General features: G+C 52.5%; 1 protein-coding gene across 1 annotated transcript; it reads left to right on the top strand.

Moving 5' to 3' along the window:
• The first annotated feature begins 1,609 nt into the window (after positions 1-1,609).
• On the top strand, positions 1,610-21,207 carry VIL1 (villin 1). Its single transcript, XM_057744493.1, has 19 exons — positions 1,610-1,689; positions 1,987-2,061; positions 2,969-3,165; positions 4,549-4,657; positions 4,812-4,922; positions 6,481-6,683; positions 6,800-6,878; positions 7,090-7,188; positions 7,950-8,103; positions 8,585-8,685; positions 8,776-8,913; positions 9,512-9,670; positions 10,681-10,860; positions 11,925-12,070; positions 12,711-12,855; positions 13,624-13,812; positions 15,227-15,295; positions 16,542-16,682; positions 20,969-21,207. Exons 1-19 carry the CDS (start codon positions 1,615-1,617, stop codon positions 21,080-21,082), a joined length of 2,484 nt encoding a protein of 827 aa, XP_057600476.1. The 5' UTR covers positions 1,610-1,614; the 3' UTR covers positions 21,083-21,207.
• Positions 21,208-21,404: the final 197 nt, after the last annotated feature.

Genomic DNA, 21,404 nt, shown 5'->3' with positions numbered 1-21,404 from the left:
GGGAATCAGGTGGCCTCCAGCCTGGGAGGGAGGGGCAGGAAACCAGCAACAAAAATAACTGGGAGCAAGTGGCTCTCCTCCTTAGCGCATCAGAATCACTGGGGAGTTTTAAAAGCACCTTCGCCCCACCTCCCAAAAGGCAGAAAACAAAGTACCTAAGCCTGGGCCCCGCCCTGGCCTAATTAAATCAGAATCCCTGGGGATATGGGTACAGCCTGAGCATCAGAGCATCAGGGTTGTTTAAATCTCCCTCGATGATTCTGATGAGCAGCTGGAGTGGAGAACACAGCCATAGGTCAAAGGAATAGAGCCATAAAAAGATACCATAAAAAAAGACTGGGGAGAGATTTCTTCTAGCTCAGTGGATGGAGGGTGGTTCACAGTGGAAGGATTCACTTACTCATTCGTTGATTCATCCGTCCATCCACCCACTCAATCACTTTCACCCACACACCCAACCAACCACCCAACTACCGCCCATCCATGCACCCACCCACGCACCTACTGAGCAAAGCACCAGCAGTGCTAGATGCTGGCGATTCAGTACTGAACAAATATGCACACACACCCCCGCCCCCGCGGGGTCCATATCTTGTGGGCCACCAGGACAGTAATGGAGGGGTGTTTGGGGGTAGCAAGAAACAGGAAACTGATGCATACATTTTTTTATTGTGGTAAAATACACAGAACAGAGATTTACCATTTTAACCACTTTAAAGTGTACAGTTCGGTGACATTCAATACATTCGCAGTGCTGCGCAACCACCACCACTATCTAGTTCCAGAGTATTTCTATCAGCGCAAATGGAAAGTCCATGCCCACTAGGAGTCGCTCCCCATTCCTCCGCCTCCCAGCCCCTGACAACCACTGACCGCTTCTTATCTCTATGGATTTGCCTATTGTGGACATTTCATGTACATGAAGTCATACAACACAAGGCCTTTGTGTCTGGCTTCTTTCACTCAACATAATGTATTCAAGGTTTATCCATGTTGCAGAGTGTATGGTGCTTCACTCCTTTTTATGGCTGAATACTATTCCATTGTGTGGATAGATCAGCTTTTGTCAATCTATTCATCTGTTGATGGACATTTGGTTTCCACCTTTTGGCTATCGTGAATAGAGCTGCTATGAACTTCATGTACAAGTTTTTGTTTGAACACCTGTTTTTTTCAATACTTTTGGGTGTGTACACTTTTCAACCCTTATTTATTCTTTGCTTTTTTTTTTTTTTTTAACTCTGTATGATATATATTTTTTTAACCAGCCATGGCTTTGATCAAAATTTTTCAGGAAGAAAAATTGTTTGGGGCTAGATCAAGAAGGGCCTTGAGTGCCAGGCTTAGGAGTGAGGGCATTTTGCAGTAGGTGATAGGGAGTCAGGGAAGGTGTTTGAATACGAGTGACAAGATCAGAGCTGGGGGAAGGCTGGAGGCTGGGCCCTCAGCCACTCAGGGCCCAGGGTGGGGCGCCTCCCCCAGGGCCCCGAGCCCTGGCCACCTGGCACTAGCGGGAGCTGCCCAGGGCTGGGCTGGAAGAGCGGCACCTGAAACCCAGCGTGTGTCCAGGTCCTCTTCTTGCTCCCGCACCGCTTCTTCCCAGGCTCATCCGCCATGACCAAACTGAGTGCCCAGGTCAAAGGCTCCCTCAACGTCACCACGCCCGGGGTGCAGATGTGGAGGATCGAGGTGAGGACCTGCCTGGGCACGAGGGGGCTCTGCCGGCCTGGGGTGGGTGGAGGCAGGCAAGAGCCCTGGGATGACTTGACTGTCCTCCGTCCTGCCCTGTTGGTGTGTGAGCCTCAGGCGCTGGCCACATCCTCTGCTCCTTTTCCTCCTCGCCTTCTCACACCCATTTTCCTTGTCTGTTTCCTCATGCCCTCCTCCTCCTGGCTCTGCCTCTTCCAACTCTCCGTGTGGGTAAGGGAGGCAGGGAAGCTGGGGGGCCTGGATGGGTGACCCCTCTGACCTCCCTTCTCTCCCTAGTCCATGCAGATGGTCCCTGTTCCTTCCAGCACCTTCGGCAGCTTCTTCGATGGTGACTGCTATGTAGTCTTGGCTGTGAGTGGGGGATGGCCAGGGAAGAGGGCTGAGCAGAGAGCAGAGCTCATGGTAGCAACAGGGAGGAAACTTGAGGCTGGGGACAATGGGGACTTCAGCCTAGCTTTCACCCCAGGACAGTCTTCACTGTGTTCCCAGCCTGGTGGTAGTGCCACAGGGTCAGAGATGTAAGAGGCTTTCCCTGCCCCTGGACTACTGAGCTCCCAGCTGGGGTGAACATCTGTGGACTTACAGCCTTGGGGGATCTTCTGAACTGGTGGGTTGTCCCCTACCTTGAGCCCATGTTCCCAAAATCCGCAGTCAACTTCATTTCACCTTCTTGGTTTTTCCACATCCTGTATTAGTAACGTATTTGTGCTTTTCCTTATATCGATTCACTTTTAAAGTTAAATCCATTTATTTAAAAACAACATCATTATCATGAATAGAACACAGTGTCCCATGTCACAAACACAAAGTAGCCATAAAGCATTTCCATAATCAGGGACTTCCCTGGCAGTCCAGTGGCTAAGACTTTGCGCTTCCACTGCAGGGGTTGTGGGTTCGATGCCTGGTCAGGGAACTAAAACCCTTCATGCTGCATGGTGTGGCCAAAAAAGAAAAAAAATTTCCATAATCATTTCATATATGCATTTCATTGTACACCACCCGGTCACCTCTCAGACCTCTGCTGGTCTGTGCACGAACCAAGTTATTTCCAAGATGAGGTGAGCAAGGCCCAGGGGAAGCCGCCCGCCCCATATCTCATGACACAGGGCTCCTGACCACCAGTCCCATGAACTTGCTAAGTGCCAAGCTCTGCTGTGGCCCAGGCCCCACGAACCAGGAGACCATGCAAAGCAGGGAGGCAGGGAGAGGGCTGTGGGAGCCCAGGGCCACGGGTACACTGGACATGCCCTCTCTCTAGATCCACAAGACGGGCAGCAACCTGTCCTATGACATTCACTACTGGATCGGCCAGGCCTCATCCCAGGACGAGCAAGGGGCGGCTGCCATCTACACCACGCAGATGGACGACTTCCTGAAGGGCCGGGCCGTCCAGCACCGCGAGGTCCAGGGCAATGAGAGCGAGACCTTCCGAGGCTACTTCAAGCAGGGCATTGTGTACGGAGGGGCACGCTACAGGCTTGGGAATGGAATCCGGGCTGGAGAGGGACACCAAGGCTGGGGGGCAGACCTGGGGCTGCAAAGGGAGCCTGAGGCTGTGGGGGTAATTTTTGTTCACCTTTCCAGTTCCCCACCCCCATTTCTGCTGCTGCCCTGTCCTTGGTCTTCATCCCTCTGCGCATGTCTTTGGCTGCCCCAGAGGCCATTCTGAAATTCTGTCACTTTGCATACCACGGATTGTTGTAAATCAACCGCTATTTAATGTCCCGGAGAGTTCAGCACCAAAGGAGGCCTTCCAGGGCACCATATCAAGTCTCCCCTCTGGCCAACACGCACAGGACTACTCCTTCTTCTCTAAAGAAGCCTTTGACACTAAAAGCCAGATTTCCAGCTTTTCTTGAAAAGTCTGAACTTCTGGCCTCCAGACTTTTCCCGTGGAAACATAGTCAGGAGCCAAGTTGCTACTGACCTGTAGGATAGGCCAGGATCTCTCTAGTTAGCCACAGTCCTCACCCTTCCCTTTTCTCTTGCTCTCCTCCTTTCTACATTCACAACAGCAGACCATTCCTTTGGGCATTTGAGCTGGTACCTCTCCTGCGCTTAGTCTGCTTGGGCTGCCATAACAAAATACAAAAAATACAAAAACCAAAAAATAGACCAGGTGGCTTAAACAACAGGATAGTTTTCTCACAGTTCTGGAGGTTGGAAAGTCCAAGATCAAGGTGTCGGCTGATTTGATTGCTGGTGAGGGCTCTCTCCAGCAGATGGCTGGCTTGCAGACAGCCATCCTCTCACTGTGTCCTCACATGGTGGAGAGTGAGCAAGCTCTCTGGTGTCACTGCTTATAAGGGCACTAATCCAATCCTGAGGGTCCCATCCTTATGACCTCACCTAAACCTCATCTAAATCTATTACCTGCCAAAGGCCCCATCTCCACCACATTGAGGGATGGGACTTCAACATATGAGTTCGGGAGGGGACACCATTCAGTTCATGGCATCTCCCTTCTTTCCTTCACATCAGTCCCCTGCCCTCAGAGTCCTGTCCTGTCCTTCCACGTTTCCACACTTCCATGCACCTATCTTTGCAGGCCTCTCAGCAAGACAAGAACTAGGGTGAGGTGAGTGAAGTGTCTAGGGTACCAACTCCAAGGAGACACTCACTGCCAGGGTCATGCAAATGGAGGCAATAGACCAACCTTGTACTTGCATGGCCCAGAGAGTGAGTGCCTCCTTGGAGTTTATGCCTGGGAAGCCTCACACACCTACCTAGTCCCAGCCCCGGCCCTCAAAAGGCCCCCAGGTACCCATGACCTGCAAGGACAGGGGCCTGTCCTACCTCCCAGCCCACTCCCTTGGGTCATGTCACCTCTCTTCGCAGGATCCGGAAAGGGGGCGTGGCTTCTGGCATGAAGCAAGTAGAGACCAACTCCTATGACATCCAACGGCTGCTACATGTCAAGGGCAAGAGGAATGTTGTGGCAGGAGAGGTGGGCATCAACCAGGCCCTGGGCGTGACCTCCTCTCCCCCTTCCCAGTCGGGGTGGAGGGCAGAGGCTGAGGAGGCAGAGAAGGGGTGGGGAAGAGATGATGGGTGATGGGTGGGGTCTGAGTGGGGTCTTTGCCTGCCCCATGGCTCTCCAGGTGGAGATGTCCTGGAAGAGTTTCAACCGTGGGGATGTTTTCCTCCTGGACCTCGGGAAGCTTATCATCCAGTGGAATGGGCCGGAGAGTAACCGCATGGAGAGACTCAGGGTAACCCTGCTGTGGCACCTCCCTCCCCCAAATCCCACCCTGCCCCTACCTGCTTCTGCACCCAGCACCCAGCCTCCCTCCCAGTCCAACTTGCCAGCCTGCTGCCACATCCCAGCCAGCCCCCATTCCCCCAGGTCACTCTCCCCTGACTGTCCTGGGCACTGTTTGAAAGTGGGTCTGAGTCTTCATGTGTCTGGGGAGAGGTCTGCGTGTTGGAGTTCGCATGTGTGTACATGGCTGATCCACTAAGGTCTTATGGGTCCCTACTGTGTGGCAGACCCTGTGCCCAGCCCTGGGGAGCTGGTGGTGAATGAAGTGGGCAGAGCCCTGCCCTGGCTCTGGCCTCCAGTTGGCCGTCCAGTAGGGGAGACAGACATGGGAGCACTATTGGAGAAGCGAGGGGTGGGCAGTGTGGCGCTGGGGGTTCTAAGGGTTCTGAGAAGGTTTCTGGGGGGAGGCAGGAGAGAAGTGACTGGCAGGGAACCTTTCAGCTCAGCTAGAGCGCAAGATGAGGATTTGGGGAAGCTTGGAGAAGAGGCCGGGTGGATCTCATAGGGCATGTTTTGTGGTCAGAAGGCTGTGTGGGAGGGTTGGGGTTTGTTCTCAGTGCCTGGGAGGCCATTGAAGGTCACTTTGACTTTTGAGAGGCAAGAGGGGTGGAAGGGTGGAGGGGTGGAGGGGACGCAGGGAGCCCCTCTGGCCGTCTGGGTGAGGAGTGGGGCTGAGAAGGTGTGGAATCGAGGGACCTCGTGCCAAATTGGGGGTGATGAGAGAGGGGCGAGGCGGAAGTCAAAGGCTGTGTTTTTTGTGGGGATGGATGCAGTCCCATTTCCCAAGATGGAAAGACAGGAAAGCAACAGAGTTGAGGAGAAAATCAAGGGTTTGGTTTGGGACATCTTAAAATAGGGTTATGGCAGGAGTTGGAGAAATAAGATGAGAACAGAGAGCTGGGCTGGAGACAGAAACATGAACAGAAGCCTTGGGACTGGGTGAGAGGGCCTGGCGGGGAGTGGAGAGAGAAGGGGGCCGGGTGGAAAGGCCAGTAACTGAACAGTAGACACTGGGCTGAGGACGGTGAGCCAGGCTATGCATGAGTGTGTTTGGGCGTGTGTGAGCACGTGAGAGACTCTGCTGTGTGTGTGTGTGAGTGTGATGTGTTTGTGCGTGTGTGTGAGCACAAGTGAGGCTCTGTGTGTATGCACGTGTGCGTGTACACACGGCTTTGGGGCAAAGAGACAGGACTTTAATCTTCAGGGCTCACCTCTTATGCAAAACTGTGAAGGAAAATTACAAATTTCAAGCAATGTCAAAACCAAAGGCCCAGCACGTCCCCTCCACACCCCCTCCTGCCCATGAGGAAACCAGCTCTTCCTGGAGTTTTGGCCTGGTTTCCTCACATACACCTTAAAAGCCTAGACCCCTCCCCATCAAAAGAGAAGGGCCTGGCAGATGCCTCCCCCTTGGGACTGTTGTGGGGGGCTGGGTGGTTTCAGGTGGCGGATGCTGCCCTGTCCCCTGCCCCACGCCAGCCCTCATGGGTCCCGGGGCCTCCCTGCAGGGTATGACCCTGGCCAAGGAGATTCGCGACCAGGAGCGGGGTGGGCGCACCTATGTGGCTGTGGTGGACGGGGAGAACGAGAAGGCCTCGCCCCAGCTGATGGAGATCATGAACCACGTGCTGGGCCAGAGGAAGGAGTTGAAGGCGGCCGTGCCCGACACAGTGGTGGAGCCGGCGCTCAAGGCCGCCCTCAAGTTGTACCAGTGAGTGCCCGGCTGCTCTGGGCTCCTCCTGGTGCTGGGGGAGGATGCCTGGGTGAGGGCCGGGACCCCCCGGGTGGGGACCCCCCCCTCCTCTATGCCACACCTTTGTCCTACAGCATGTCTGACACAGAGGGAAAGGTGGTGGTCAGAGAAATCGCCACGCGGCCTCTCACACAGGACCTGCTCAGTCACGAGGTGAGAAGGTCTGGAGGCCCCCTAGCCCCAACTCCCATCACCCCCCTGCCCACTCCCTGTTGCTCTCCCCCAAGTAGGAGCAGCGCCAGGGGCCTGGGGCGGGGGCAGGTGCGTGTGAGGGAAGGCAACCTTTTGTGCCTGCAGCTCCCCCCAGCCCAGCACCACCGGTGCCCTCAGGCTCTCACCCTGCGTCCTTCTCTCCTGCCTCTAGGACTGTTACATCTTGGACCAGGGGGGCCTGAAGATCTACGTGTGGAAGGGGAAGAACGCCAATGCCCTGGAGAAGAAGGAAGCCATGAATCAGGCACTGGTGGGCCTGAGCATCAGGGAGGAGAACTTGGAGGAGACGGCAGAGCAGCCGATGCCGGCAGGGAGAGGGCAGCGGGGTCAGAGCCAGGCAGAGGCCAGGGAAGGCTCCGGGCCTGACTTAGCTCCAGGGTGTCTGGATGTCCGCACTGTAACCATCTTGGGGGTTCTCTGCACACTGGAGAGCCAACCTCCAGGCAACCTGGGAGCCTCCTCAGGATGTGGGCTCCCACCTCCAGCTTGGCTCGGGAGAAAGGCAGGGAGAAGTGGAGGCGGGCCTTCCTACAAGAGGGGGTTGGCTCAGCACGAGGTGGAGGCCAAGTCAGAGCTTGGGGTCATTGTAGGGGCTGGAGTCAGTAACCCTAACTGGTTTGGGGTCAGTGTTGGATTGGGGATCGGGTTCAAAGTTGGAGATGAAGGCTGGGATCAGGTTTGGACCAGATTTGGCCTTGGGGTCGGGGTCAGAGCAGGGTTAGAATTTGAGACTAGTGTTAGATTCAGGGTTGAGGTCAGAGTTAGGTTTGGGGTGGTGTCAAGTTTGGAGTCTGGTTTGGCCTTGGGGTGGGGGTCAGAACAGGGTTAAGTTTTGGGTCAGCACTGGGATAGCGGTTAGATTCTGGTTTGGGCTTGGGACCTGGGCAGGTTAGTGGTTGGGTCTGGTTGGGGTTAGAGCCAGGCTTTGGCTTGCATTGGGGCGGGGTGGGGGGCAGGGGAGGTGGGTACTGGGGGAGGAACACAGCCCCAGACACCTCCTTCTCTTCCCAGAACTTTATCAAAGCGAAGCAGTACCCACCAAGCACGCAGGTGGAGGTGCAGAATGACGGGGCAGAGTCAGCCATCTTTCAACAGCTCTTCCAGAAGTGGACAGTGCCCAACCGGACCTCAGGGCTGGGCAAAACCCACACCATGGGCAACGTGGGTGAGGGCTGGCCCGATGCAGGGTGGGGCCAGAAGCCGTGAGTGGGGCCAGGAGGGCACCAGACCCACCTCCTGCCCTCCTTCTTCAACATGCCTCTTCCATGCACACTTTCACGCTGGCTCTGGGCTCCCCGGGGGGGTGGGGACACAGAAGGACTTGGAGAAACTCAAGAGCTGTCACAAAAAAGGGAGCTGAGAACAACCTGCCTTTCATCTGGAGCTGGGTGGGTCTCCCTGGAACCCAAACAGTTCCAGTCTCCCAGACAATATTTGCTGAGGGCGAGCTCCGTGCCAGGCACCTGGGGGAGGAGAAAAGGGTGTCCCTCCCCTGGCTGCTCTGGGAGGCCCCAGTGAAGCAGGACTCTTACGTTTCCTCATCAGTGAAATAGGTCTAAGAATTGTAGCTCCCACTCAGGGCTATTGTGAGAATCTGGGGGAACACAGCTGGTGACATTGGGTGTCATGATTCTCCCTTACTCTAGCCAAGGTGGAACAGGTGAAGTTTGATGCCACGTCCATGCACGTCCAGCCTCAGGTGGCTGCCCAGCAGAAGATGGTTGATGATGGGAGTGGGGAGGTGCAGGTATGGCAGGGGGAAGGGAGGCCCGGGCTGGCTAGGGAGGGCTTGGCAGAGCCTGTCCCGGACCTCCCACCAGCCTGGTACCTGCCCCAGGTGTGGCGCGTTGAGGACCTAGAGCTGGTGCCTGTGGATTCCAAGTGGCTTGGCCATTTCTATGGGGGCGACTGCTACCTGCTGCTCTACACCTACCTCATTGGCGAGAAGAAGCATTACCTGCTCTATGTCTGGCAGGTCAGGCCCCAGCCCACCCTGTCCAGAGCACAGCCAGCTCAGCTCCCACTCCACTATACCTGTGCCAGGTGGCCATCGCCCTTGAGTTGAATGTCTCTGGCGATGAGGATCTCACCCCCTTTCCATCTGGGGACCGCTTTGGCTGTGAGATCCCACTGACCCCGAGTACCCCCACTCACAACCCCTTCCCCTTTTGGTTCTCTGAGTCTCACTTCCAATTCCCATTCCCTTCACCTGCTCTGACTGTGGGTTTCTATGTCCAGATGTGAGAGGGCAGGGAGATGCTTGGGTACTGGGGGTCAGTGGTGTGATAGCCACGGTCTTTCCCTGAGAAAAGTGCAGCAAGTGGGAGAAGAGTTTTGGGGTCAAGGTGGGTCAGCGGTGGACCGGCGCTGGGAAAGCATTAGGCATGGGGCTGGGATCAGAACTGAGGTCTGGGTCAGGTGGGGATTTTGGCTGTGTCCGGGGTGGGGCTTGCTGGGGAAGACAGATGGGTTTGGAGCCAGTCAATTGGGGATGGAGTTGTGGCTGAGGCTGGGAACGGAGTCAGAATCAGGGGCCGACCTCATCCCACCCCTTCCATCCTCCTCATTCCCAGGGCAGCCAGGCCAGCCAGGATGAAATCGCAGCCTCGGCCTATCAAGCAGTCAACCTGGACCAGCAGTACAATGATGAACCGGTCCAGATCCGGGTCCCGATGGGCAAGGAGCCACCTCACCTCATGTCCATCTTCAAAGGACGCATGGTGGTCTACCAGGTGTGGCTGCTGGACTGAGGTGCCTGGCAGTACCGGTAGCTGAGGCGGGGTGGACATCCAGGAGATGGGGAGGGGGACATGGGGTGGGGCTAGGGTGAAGCCCATTCTTGCTAGGAGAGGACTGTTTGAGGCTCTATCACCTGTGTGTCATGGTAATAGAAACAGCTATCCAATATTTTTAAAAATCTGTTTAATAGATGCTTAGCATATACAAGTACTGTTTCTCTCTACACCCCAACTCCTTGGGGCCTCCACATGAAAAAATATTATTTTGGCTGGATTTTCCTAACAACGGACCTGTCTAAAGTGCACTGGCACCTTCTGACATAATGAAATAGCCATCTCTTGAACTCCTTTAAGCAGTAATCTGTTTATTGAGCACTTACTAAGTACACAGCCCTCTGCAATGTGCCAAAGGGGAGAAAAATGCCATGCTAATGCTGTTTACCACCTTGTTGGGCAAGCAGTGTACCAACAGCCCAAGGCACTGTGTGCTTAAATGCCAGAAATATGTTGCATTTGAAGGGGAGCCTGCATACAGTGATCAGCGAATAGGCATAGAGTCCATGGGGAAAAGGGGGTTTGGAGGAGGTCTTGACATTGAGGTCAGAGGTGACGAGCTCAGCAGACGGAAAATGAGGGCATGAGACACAGGGGCACATCCAGGACAAAGGCCCAGAGGAAGGGCCCCATGGGAAACAGAGAAAAGCTGGCCAAGCTAAATGGAGGGTTTGGAGAAAACCAAGAGTGACTGTGGAAAGGCAGGTTGCACCTACATCATGTGTGTCCTCAAAGGCCCTGCTGAAAGCTGGGTTCTAGTCTGTAAGCTGGACGGAGCCATTGACGATTTCGGGCAGGGGCGCGCCATGACCAAAGCAATGTTTTGGAAAAACTAGTCTGGTGATGATGTATCAGAGGACCAGGAAGAGCAGCAGACCCGCCCAGCCTCTTTTGCCCCTCTAATCCCCCATCACCTTTACTAAGTTACTCCTGCTCCTCTCTCCCTGCAGGGAGGCACCTCCCGGGCTAACAGCGTGGAGCCTGTGCCCTCCACACGGCTATTCCAGGTCCAGGGGACCAGTGCCAACAACACCAAGGCCTTTGAGGTCCCAGCTCGGGCCACCTCCCTCAACTCCAATGACGTCTTCGTCCTCAAGACCCAGTCCTGTTGCTACCTGTGGTGTGGGAAGGTACGTGCAGGGTCCAGCACCCTCCCCCTCCCCAAGTGGGTCTGGACATTCCCCCAGCCTCAGAGAGTCCCCCACGGTCCTCCTCCTCCCCGTGTGGGTCCGTGTGGGAGCCTCTGGCCAGGTAGGTCCCGCTCGCTGGTTTCCCTGATGCCTCTAACCCTGCCTCCCTCCTCCGCCGCACTGGGTCTGGCCATCCTGATTCTCTGCCTCTGTGTCTGAGTAGGTCTCTCTCATTCTGTTTGTCTCTGGCCACCCCTGCCTGTGCCCGTGTCGCTCTGTCTATGTCTTGGGCTCCGTCATTCTCCCTGTGCCTGTCACCGCCTCCCCATTTATCTCTCTCTTTTTAAAATACATATTTCTTTTTTTTAAAAATGAATTATTTATTTATTATTTATTAATTTATTTATTTTTGGCTGCATTGGGTCTTTGTTGCTGCGCTCAGGCTTTTCTCTAGTTAGGCCAGTGGGGGCTGCTCTTCATGGCAGTGCATGGGTTTCCCATTGTGGAGGTGGCTTCTCTTGTTGCGGAGCACAGGCTCTAGGCTTGCGGACTTCAGTAGTTGCAGCACGTGGGCTCAGTAGTTGTGGCACTCGGGCTCTAGAGCACAGGCTCAGTAGTTGTAGTGCACTGGCTTGGTTGCTCCGTGGCATGTGGGATCTTCCCAGACTGGGGATCAAACCCATGTCCCCTGAGTTGGCAGGCAGATTCTTAACCACTGCACAACCAGGGAAGTCCTCCCCATTTATCACTGTCACGAGGAGTTGGTCTCTTGGATGCCTCCCCTTGCCTGATAGGAGGCATCTTTGGGAAGAAGATGCCAGGGTCCCATAAGCGCCTGTCCTCCTCCTCCTCTTGTCTCCTCTGCCATCCTTTGGAGGGAGCATCAGGGACAGAGGAGAGGTTGGGAGAACTGCCCCTGCCTGGGCCATGTGCGTGAGGCCCTGACCCAGGAGAACCTCTCAGACCTGGGAGCTCTGAGCCAGTGGATGTGGTGGAAGGAGAGGGAGGAGTGGCACTGGAGACGGGCTCCCCCAGTACAGACGACCCCCTACCCCTTTTTCCAGGGCTGTAGTGGGGACGAGCGGGAGATGGCCAAGATGGTTGCTGACACCATCTCTCGGACTGAGAAGCAAGTGGTGGTGGAAGGGCAGGAGCCAGCCAACTTCTGGATGGCCCTGGGCGGGAAGGCCCCCTATGCCAGCACCAAGAGGTAACTCCCAAGTCCCTCGACCTCCAGCTCACTTTCTGAGGCTGGAGAGCCTCCAGCACCTCCACCCGCATAGCCCAGAGCCTGTAGCAGGCATGGATTGAGGACTCTGTGTGCCAGGCTCTCAAGGCTGCCAGATGAGTAAGGGGCAGCGCAGGCCCTTAGAGCTTCTCGGGGCTGTGTCTGTGCTGCTTACCATAGAACGCCCGGGGCCTGGTGGGGGTATTTCCACAGCCACAGGAGGCAGCTCAAAGAGAGGGGCAGGGCTATAGGTGTGCCCTTTGGGAAGAAGATGCCAGGGTCCCATCAGCCCCTGTCCTTCCACGCTGCCACAGGACACAGATGCTGAGGACCACAAGCTGTAAACCCTCTTTTTCTAAAGAAGGTCCATGATCCACTATTCTTCAGTTCAAAAGCAAAAGAGTATGTACTACATTAGCAGCAAGAGGGATAGAGGGAAGATATCAGGAAGAACTTCCTAACAGGACTATAGAAGAGCCACTGAAATGTATGTCCTGGAAGATCGGTGGGAATTTTTCCCTTGGAGAACTCCTGGACTCTTGGGAGGATGGGGTGTGATCAGAAGAAAGAGCATTTCCCTAGGAGATGGACTTTCCAACACGATCTCCTCTCCACCTTGCAGGCTGCAGGAGGAAACCCAGGTCATCACTCCCCGGCTCTTTGAATGTTCCAACCAGACTGGGCGCTTCCTGGCCACAGAGATCCCTGACTTCAATCAGGATGACTTGGAAGAGGATGATGTGTTCCTGCTAGATGTCTGGGACCAGGTAGGTTTGAGGCCTAGGGACCTCCCTTCTCACCACCTGAATCCCCAGGGCCAAGAAATAGTGGCTTTAGGGATAGGTAAGTTTTGACGTTTTCTTGGCTCCCATATCCGTCCTTGCTGGGAGTGGTGTTATGAAGAGCAGGAGCCTAAGGAAGAAGAAGGTAAGTAAAGAGGAACATGCCCGGAGGGGCTGCTGGGCAGGATGTATTCTTCTCCCAAAGTCCAATTTTTTTTTTTTTTTTTTTTTTTGCTGTGTTGTGTCTCGTTGCTGCACGTAGGCTTTCTCTAGTTGCGGTGAGCGGGGGCTACTCTTCGTTGTGGTGTGCAGGCTTCTCAGTGCAGTGGCTTCTCTCGTTGCAGAGCACGGGCTCTGGGCACTCAGGCTTCAGCAGTTGTGGTATGCAGGCTCAGTAGTTGTGATGCACGGGCTTAGTTGCTCCGCAGCATGTGGGATCTTCCCGGACCAGGGATCAAACCCTTGTCCCCTGCACTGGCAGGGAGATTCTTATCCACTGCGCCACCAGGGAAGTCCCCAAAGTCCAATTTATTTCGTGTGGCAGAGGAGTGTTTTGAGGGTCTTTGTCTCTGAAGGGGCTGGGAGTCACACATCTGCAGAATATCTAAGTAGAGGGCATCTATCCAACCTCAATTTCCACATGCAAAGTCAGGGCCTGATGGGGCGTGCCCAAGGTCAGGGTCCACAGCTGGACATTTGAGCCTGAGTAAGCCGAGGGAGGACAGGAAGGACTGACTCTGGGGTGCTCCACAGGTCTTTTTCTGGATTGGGAAACATGCCAACGAGAATGAGAAGCAAGCCGCAGCCCTCACGGCGCAGGAATACCTCAAGACCCACCCCAGCGGCCGGGACCCTGAGACCCCCATCATTGTGGTGAAGCAAGGACACGAGCCCCCCACCTTCACAGGCTGGTTTCTGGCTTGGGATCCCTTCAAGTGGAGTGTGAGTGGCCCCAGCCTGCCTGGTCCTTCCAGCCCAGGGCATCCTTCATGGCACACGCGAGGGCAGGGTAGACTCCCGAGCTTTTCTTTTTGTTGTGATAGATGACCTGTGATATATCTGTAAAGGGGCTTGAGGAGACTTAGAATAAACAGTAAGGCTGCAGTAAGACCATTAAGCCCCATGGTGAGGGAGAGGGAAGGAAGTCTATCAACAACTCAGGCTAATGACAGGGTCTTGCTTATGCATTAGATTTAGCTCAAAGCTCTGGGACAGTATTAGTAAGAGCTGTGCTGATTACTTAAATGCAAATGAATTAAAATTAAACAAAATTAAAGAATTAATTTCTCACTAGTCACATGTGGCTGGTGGCTACCATACTGGACAGCACAGAAAAAGAACACGTTCATCATCATTGCAGAAACGCCTATGGCGTTGGTGGGTCCTCGGAACACATCATTTCTAAAGGAACATGTCTAAGGACAGATGTCTCCTGGCACTAAATTCTAAGCAAAATGGTTCCCACGTGTCTTCCTTACCTCAGGGACAGTGAATCAGACTTCCGCAGGATTTTCTAAACTGGTCCCAGATAAAAGCAGAGGGCATGGAAGCCCCATGAAGGTTTTCTGCAGGAAGGAGGAAGGCTAAGGTAGAATGCGTGTTCTCCTGGTGGCTTTGGGTACATGAAATATTCACAACAGAAGGGATTAGGGAAAGAGAGAGATTAATTTCCTCAAATGCATTTTTTAAAAAATTGAGTGTTTGATGAGCTAGGTTTACTCTTGATGATGGATTCAAACAAATCTCAAGGCAGCACACCCAGATACCAGAACTTCTCAAATCCAGGTCAGCGTCCTGAGTCACAACGCTGGCGGGTCTTCTCCCTCCTCAGCTTTGTGCTGGCTTCTCTCTCAGACTCACTCATTCACTCACTCGTTCAGTCAGCACAGCTGGAACTCATAATGTGCCGTGCTCGCTGCCAGCGATGTGGAGATGGGGCTCCCCATGGAGCCAAGGCCCCCTCTACTCCCTTCACACCTCTGCGGCAGGGGGCCCTCTCCCTCTGAGTCCCCCAGAGCCTGCACAGTGTGGGCGGGATTCCCAAGGCTGTGTGCGGCTGCTTCACCTCCGAGAGTGGGGAAAGAGTGTGCTCTCCAGCCCCGTGTTGGGCCGAGTCGTGTTGGGCCGAGTCGGGCACATAGCCCAGTGCCCTGGCCTGTTACTCGTCAGCCCTTTGCGCTCATCCTTACCATCCAATCTCGTTTTTCAGAATCGTCCTCCAGCCTCCCCCTGAGCTCCGTTTTCCCCCTCTCACCCCCGGGCCCTAGGCCAGCCTTCTTTCAACACCTGAAGGAAAATGGTCTTCCATCTTCTCTGCTGAGACCCAGCTCTAATTTGTTACTTCCTTTATATGCAGAACACCAAATCCTATGAGGACCTGAAGGCGGAGCTTGGAAACTCTGGGGACTGGGGCCACATCACTGCTGTGAGTATAGGGCAGGTAGCAGGGGCCCAGTGGTGGCCACTGACAATGGTCAGACCTGTGAGAGCTGAGGAAGCACCACAGAAGAAGCCAGGGTCCTCTGCTTCCTTTCCATCATTCCCACCCATTTCACCTATAAGTTCTTCTAGCTAAATTCAATGCCTCTAGCTGTTTTGTCTCATCCATTCCCTAGTGAAATGATTCCCAAATTCTATCATGCAAAATAGTCTGGGTGATGGGGAACTAGGAAATGGAAGCTTATTAAAGTGCAGATTCCAAGGTCCCACTTCCCGAAATTCTGGTTTGCAGAGTTAGGTTGAGACCCGGTAATAGGTGTAGTTTTCACAAAGGGGCCAGGTAATGTGATGCAGTTAGTCTGCAGATCACACTTGGAGAAACAGTGATTTCTCTACTATCATCACCCTGTGCATCCCTTCTCCGGGTAGAATAACCTTCTTCTTCCCATCTTTTGATTAGTTCATAGAAATGTACTTGGCCTACAGGCTGAGGATGTGGAAATATGAAATCAAAGTTCACAGGCTTGCAGGGAAAACAAGACCACGTAGACTCTGCAGAAGTGTGTCCAGAATGTGAGAGCCATTTCCCAAGCACACCGGGGTTATCAGCAGATAACATGTGTGGCTCCTCGGCCCCACCCACTGGCTGGGAACCCCGTGGCACTCGATAAAGCCTTCTTAGTGGACTGATGGTGCAGGCAGGAAAGCATAGGTAGATAGGTCAAGGCCAAGTGAATTTACAGATGACAGTTTCACAACAGATAAGAGAATAGAGGGTCATAAACGCCCAAGGTAGACCTCGAACATCAGGGCAGCCGTGGATAAGTTCGTAAGTCATAGAAGAACAAAGCAGTCATCTTATGCCAACGGGCTTTGGTTGGATACAGCCCACCAAGCTTTAGCTTATAGGTCCTGTCCAATGTGCCATGTTCTTATGAGGGGTGTGTGATGCGCATGTGGACAGTGGGAGGCGGGGGTCATGGAAGGCTTCTTCTTTTTTTTATTTTGGCCACACTGAGCAGCTTACAGGATCTTAGTTCCCTGACCAGGGATTGAACCCTGGCCCTTGGCAGTGAAAGTGCCGAGTCCTAACCACTGGACCGCCAGGGAATTCCCATGGAGGGCTTCTTGAAGGAGGTCCCCTAGGGTCACTGTTGACTTCAGAGAAAAAGGCACCCTGGGAGGCAGGCACCAACCAGCTGAAGTAACAGTGTTTTCCTTTTCTTCCCTAGGAGATCACAAGCCCTAAACTGGATGTGTTCAATGCTAACAGCAACCTCGGTTCTGGGCCTCTACCCATCTTTCCCCTGGAGCAGCTGGTGAACAAGCCTGCAGAGGAGCTTCCTGAGGGTGTGGATCCCAGCAGGAGGGAGGTGGGTCAGACTCTGAGAAGGAGGACGAAACTGATTTAATCAGAGAAGAGTGGGTTATTCTTGGAGAAAGGGACAGTATACACGAAGCCCAGAAGTAGGAAGTAAACACAGTGCGGGCAAAAGGGCAAGGTGGCCAGAGTGGTGGTGTGTGCGGAGCTGGGGAGGGACAGTGGGCTGGGTTGGGGGAGGTAGACTGGGCAGTGCCTTCTACTCCAGGCTGGGGGCGGTAGTGTCCATCCTAAAAGTCGAGGGGAAGCATTATGGGTGAAGCAGGGGAGTGGCAATCATGTTTATGCTTTGAAAAGACCACTCTAGTTGCTCAGTGAAGAATGGACTGGAAGGTGGCCAAGGAAGCCGCCACACGTCAGGCTGAGAGGTAGATAGAGCCTAGAATAGGTGGTGGGGGAGGTGGAGGGAAGGAGATGGTTTATTTTTTATTATTTATTTTCAAATTTTATTTCTTTATCTTTTTAATTCCTTTTTAAAAATTTATTTATTGGCTGCATTGGGTCTTCACAGTTGCGCGCGGGCTTTCTCTAGTTGTGGCGAGTGGGGGCTACTCTTCATTGCGGTGCGCAGGCTCCTCATTGCTGTGGCTTCTCTTGTTGTGGAGCACGGGCTCTAGGCACGTGGGCTTCAGTAGCTGTGGCATGTGGGCTCAACAGTTGTGGCTCACGGGCTCTAGAGCGCAGGCTCAGTAGTTGTGGCGCACGGGCTTAGTTGCTGCACGGCATGTGGGATCTTCCTGGCCCAGGGATCGAACCCGTGTCCCCTGCATTGGCAGGCGGATTCTTAACCACTGCACCAGCAGGGAAGTCCCCGAGGAGATGGTTTAGAGAAATATTTAGGTTAAATCACTTGGTAATGACCAGATAAAGGTCGTGAGAGTGGAAAAATTGTGTCATTTTCCAAGATAAAAAACCTGGGTCAGACGCAGCTCAGAAGGGGACCATCGTGAGCTTAGCGGCAGCCATGTCGTCTGTGGCACCCCGGAGACATCCAGGTTGAAATACATGTTTGGGGGGCAGGCAATTCAGAGGAGCGCTGGGGAGGAGACTCGCTGGCACAGGGCCCATCAGGTGGCCGCAGCTGCTGTCTGTGTGGACCCCTCGGGGGAGACAGTTTGGCAAGAAGGGCTGGTTAAAAAACACATTTCTAATATTCATTCCCACTTCATGACGATCCAAAATAGACTGCACACATTGCTTGAGAGGGTACTGAGAGGAGAGAAAATTTACCCTGTGTATGATAAACCATAAGGAGGTCTTAGGAATGAATTAAAGAATCTATAGAGGTGAGATGACTATTTTCTCCAGGAACATGAGTCTGTTATGGGTTTGGGTCTGGTATATGCATAAGTGTATTGTTTCCAGATCATTTGCATCCTGCCCGTCACCTTTAGACCCCTTTTACGCATTTTCTCCCAGGTCCACCCATCTGTGTCCTCACTGTAATATTGGGATGATCCCAATATGATATAATATTATATTATTCATAATTATATTACAAATATTATTTGCCCAGCCCCTGGCACATAGGAAGTGCTCTATATGTGTAAGCAGTTTTTCTCATTGCTTCTTCTACACCTGAGAAAACTCAGATCCAGTGGTGGGAAGTGACTTGCCTAATGTGATGTAACTAGTTAGTAGCAAAGTCAGAGCAAGAATCAGGTCTTCAGAGTCCCACGGTTACTGTCATATCACGTAGCACAGAAGAAGTATTTCTAAAGGGAAGGGTGGCCAATATTATTGAACCAGGTGATTAAAACGAGGCTAAATATTGACAATATATACTCTGCTGGTAATGCTGTGGAGAAGCATATAGTATTCTGTTGGTGTGAGGGCAGAATGGTTACAACCCCTGTAGAGGGGAAGTATGTACTATCTAATCAAGTTAAATATGCATTTACTTATTTAAAAAAAAGGAAACTAATTTGGAATATAACAAACAGAATCAAGACACTCTAACCATGGTAGAAGTGGTCTGAAAGTCTTAGGTTCTTCTACAAAAATCAGTTGTGGCTGATTTTTTTTTTTTTTTTTTTAATTGTGAGAGTAGCGTGCACTCTTGCAGAAGAGCTGAGGTTTCCATGCCAAGTGGGGAGAGTGGACAATCTCTGGCTGCTCCAAACTCAGAAGGATGGCCAGTGACAGTGAACACTGGGGTGATGGGTCTGGCTGCAAGCAGTAGCAAGAGGGTAATCTGTTTGAGTACCAATGAGTAAACCACAGAGAGGCGGATGCGGGCATGGGTGAGGCCGGTAATCAGCTGGCAGGACCGCAGGGTTCAAGAACCGGACCAGTGGAAAGATAACAAGTCCACTGGGATGGGCAGTCCCTGCTATCTAGCCCGGGGGTCAAAGTCCAAAAGTCTCAACCAAGCTGCAGAGCCAGCTTGGGTGGGACAGAGAGAGGGCATCTAAGGCACTTGCAGACCATGGACACAGCAGCCACATCTGGGAGAGACCTTCTTCCAAAACAAGGTGCTCCAGTGCCCTGCCTGGGGGAATAGGGAAGGCTCCCAGGAGCCTTGAGCAGAAAATGCCCAGAGGCAGGAGGCAAAGGATGACAGGTTAGAAAACTGGGTATTCAGATCCACCTGAGCTTGAAACCCATCTACAGATGTTTACCGAGAAGCTTTTCAGTTCAGGGCTCTCTGTGGGAGTCCAAAAAACGTTCTCCAGGGCAATCCTACATAGCAGAACAGCCCAAGATGGAAAAGAAACCTGCTGCTCTCACCCCGACCCCGTTCCCTCCTTGTTCCTAGGGGAGCAGAGATGGAGGTGGGGAGATGCTGTTTGCTTACAACTTTAATTTGGGGTTCTTATCTGAGTATGCCTTGAGGATACTGGCCTGCTCCAGTTTCACTACCATTTCATGGTTGAGCTGGGAGCAGAGGTTATTTCAGTCTTATGGCTGAAGAGACCCAACGCCTAGAAAGGTGACTCCCAGTCATGATTTCCAAACCGAGTGAAAAGGTAAAATTTCACTGTCTAATAGTCCAGATTATTCACAGGATGAGAGAAGCTGGTACAAGTCACTTATCCAGATATTTTGTTTTGCACTTGATAGCTAGGCAAAATATGACTCTGAATTTGTTCTGTTGCTTTCCTAGCTTCTCTTCTTTGAATCTTTCCCCTCGCCTCAGTTGTATCTCTGCTGCTACCTGCCACCATCTCTAAGCAAAACCTACTCCTGCAAAATAATGGCTGATAAATTTACAGTGGAATATAGAAGCCTGGTGAGGTTTAACCAGGAACATGTTGCCTTTCCACCAGGAGCAAACCTGGAAACCAAGAGGGATGCAGATAACTATAAAGATAAAATTCCACCGCCTGTGAGCACAGTAGTATACTCTGCAGGTCTGGAAGGGAAAGATGACAAGAGGCCTTGACAGGATCCCTGAAATCACTCAGGGAAGGGGATCAGTGTGGTGCAGTGGAGCATGTACTGGGATCAAATGACCTTAAATTTCTTGAACTTTAGCTTTCTCATCTGAAAATGGGACTGTTCAAGTACATCTTGGTGTCTTTGTTAGTGCTGCAGCAGCACACGTAGGTTAGACTGTGTGGGCTCTGTCCTTTAGGGCTGGGTGGGCCCTGCGCCCCTTGTGGTCAGCCTGCTAACTTGATCCAAAGCAAGGTAGGGTCCAGGAGGGTGAGCCCCTCCCAAGGGTGATGAGCTCCTGCTTCAAGAGCTGTGTTTCCTACAACTTAGTCTTATATTCAATACATCCAGACTTGGGCAGAGTCCCTTCTAGGGCTCATCTGCTTACTCTGTGGGCCAAGCTTATAAGAGGGATCCTCTAGCTGTAAATTCACTGTTTGTTAAGATAGATGAACAACATACCTTGTTTCCAAGGCCATTTCATATGTAATATTATTTTCATCCCCATAAAAGCATTACAAAGAAGCAAAAATTGGCCTTTAAGAAATTTCTCCCATTTTCATAGAGACGAAAACTAAGACCTGGAAAGAGAAGCAATACCCTAACCGAGCTAAGTCAAATGTCATAATTCTTATTTCAGGGTTAGTGTGAACTTGACCCTGGTCAAAAGAAAAGGAGGTCTATCTACCTCATGTTGTTAGCGTTCTTTTCATTGTTCCAAATTCAGGGATCAAATCTCTTGGACCTCAAAATGCCACTTCCCCCCTTCCCATCCCTTTCCTGGCTCTCACGACACTGCCTGCTTTTGCTCATTTGATTTCTGTACACACCTATATGACTCATTAAAGCAAACTCTGGCAAAAATGTGACCTTTGTCCTCTGGTCCCTCTCCTCTTCTAGGAGCACCTGTCCACTGAGGATTTCACCAAGGCCTTGGGGATGACTCCTGCTGCCTTCTCTGCTCTGCCTCGATGGAAGCAACAAAACCTCAAGAAAGAAAAAGGACTATTTTGAGAAGCAAGAGTAGCTGTGCTTTAATGCAGAACCCCACCCTCCTTGCAGAGCTTTGTTTTGTTATTATTACTGGTGTTAGTCCTATACTAATTGAATTGAAAATTTAGTTGTACCTGTGAGCAGCAGTCTGTGGCAATGCCGCTTTTGTTTAGTAATCTATCTATCCGTCCAGAAAGATGATTCCTCCATAAGGAGCCTGTGGTCCCAATTTCAGCTCTCAAGAAGGTGGTTGCATTGTTTTTATCCTGGGGTGTTGCATTACTTTTAAACCATTCTGTTTCAGAGCTTCCCCTTCTCAGAAGAGCAGCCCAACACTTCACGG

Source organism: Hippopotamus amphibius, chromosome 8 (assembly GCF_030028045.1).
Source record: "Hippopotamus amphibius kiboko isolate mHipAmp2 chromosome 8, mHipAmp2.hap2, whole genome shotgun sequence".
Taxonomy (NCBI): Eukaryota; Metazoa; Chordata; class Mammalia; order Artiodactyla; family Hippopotamidae; genus Hippopotamus; species Hippopotamus amphibius.
Note: the sequence above shows the minus strand (reverse complement) of the source record. Positions and strands in the feature narration are given on the sequence as shown.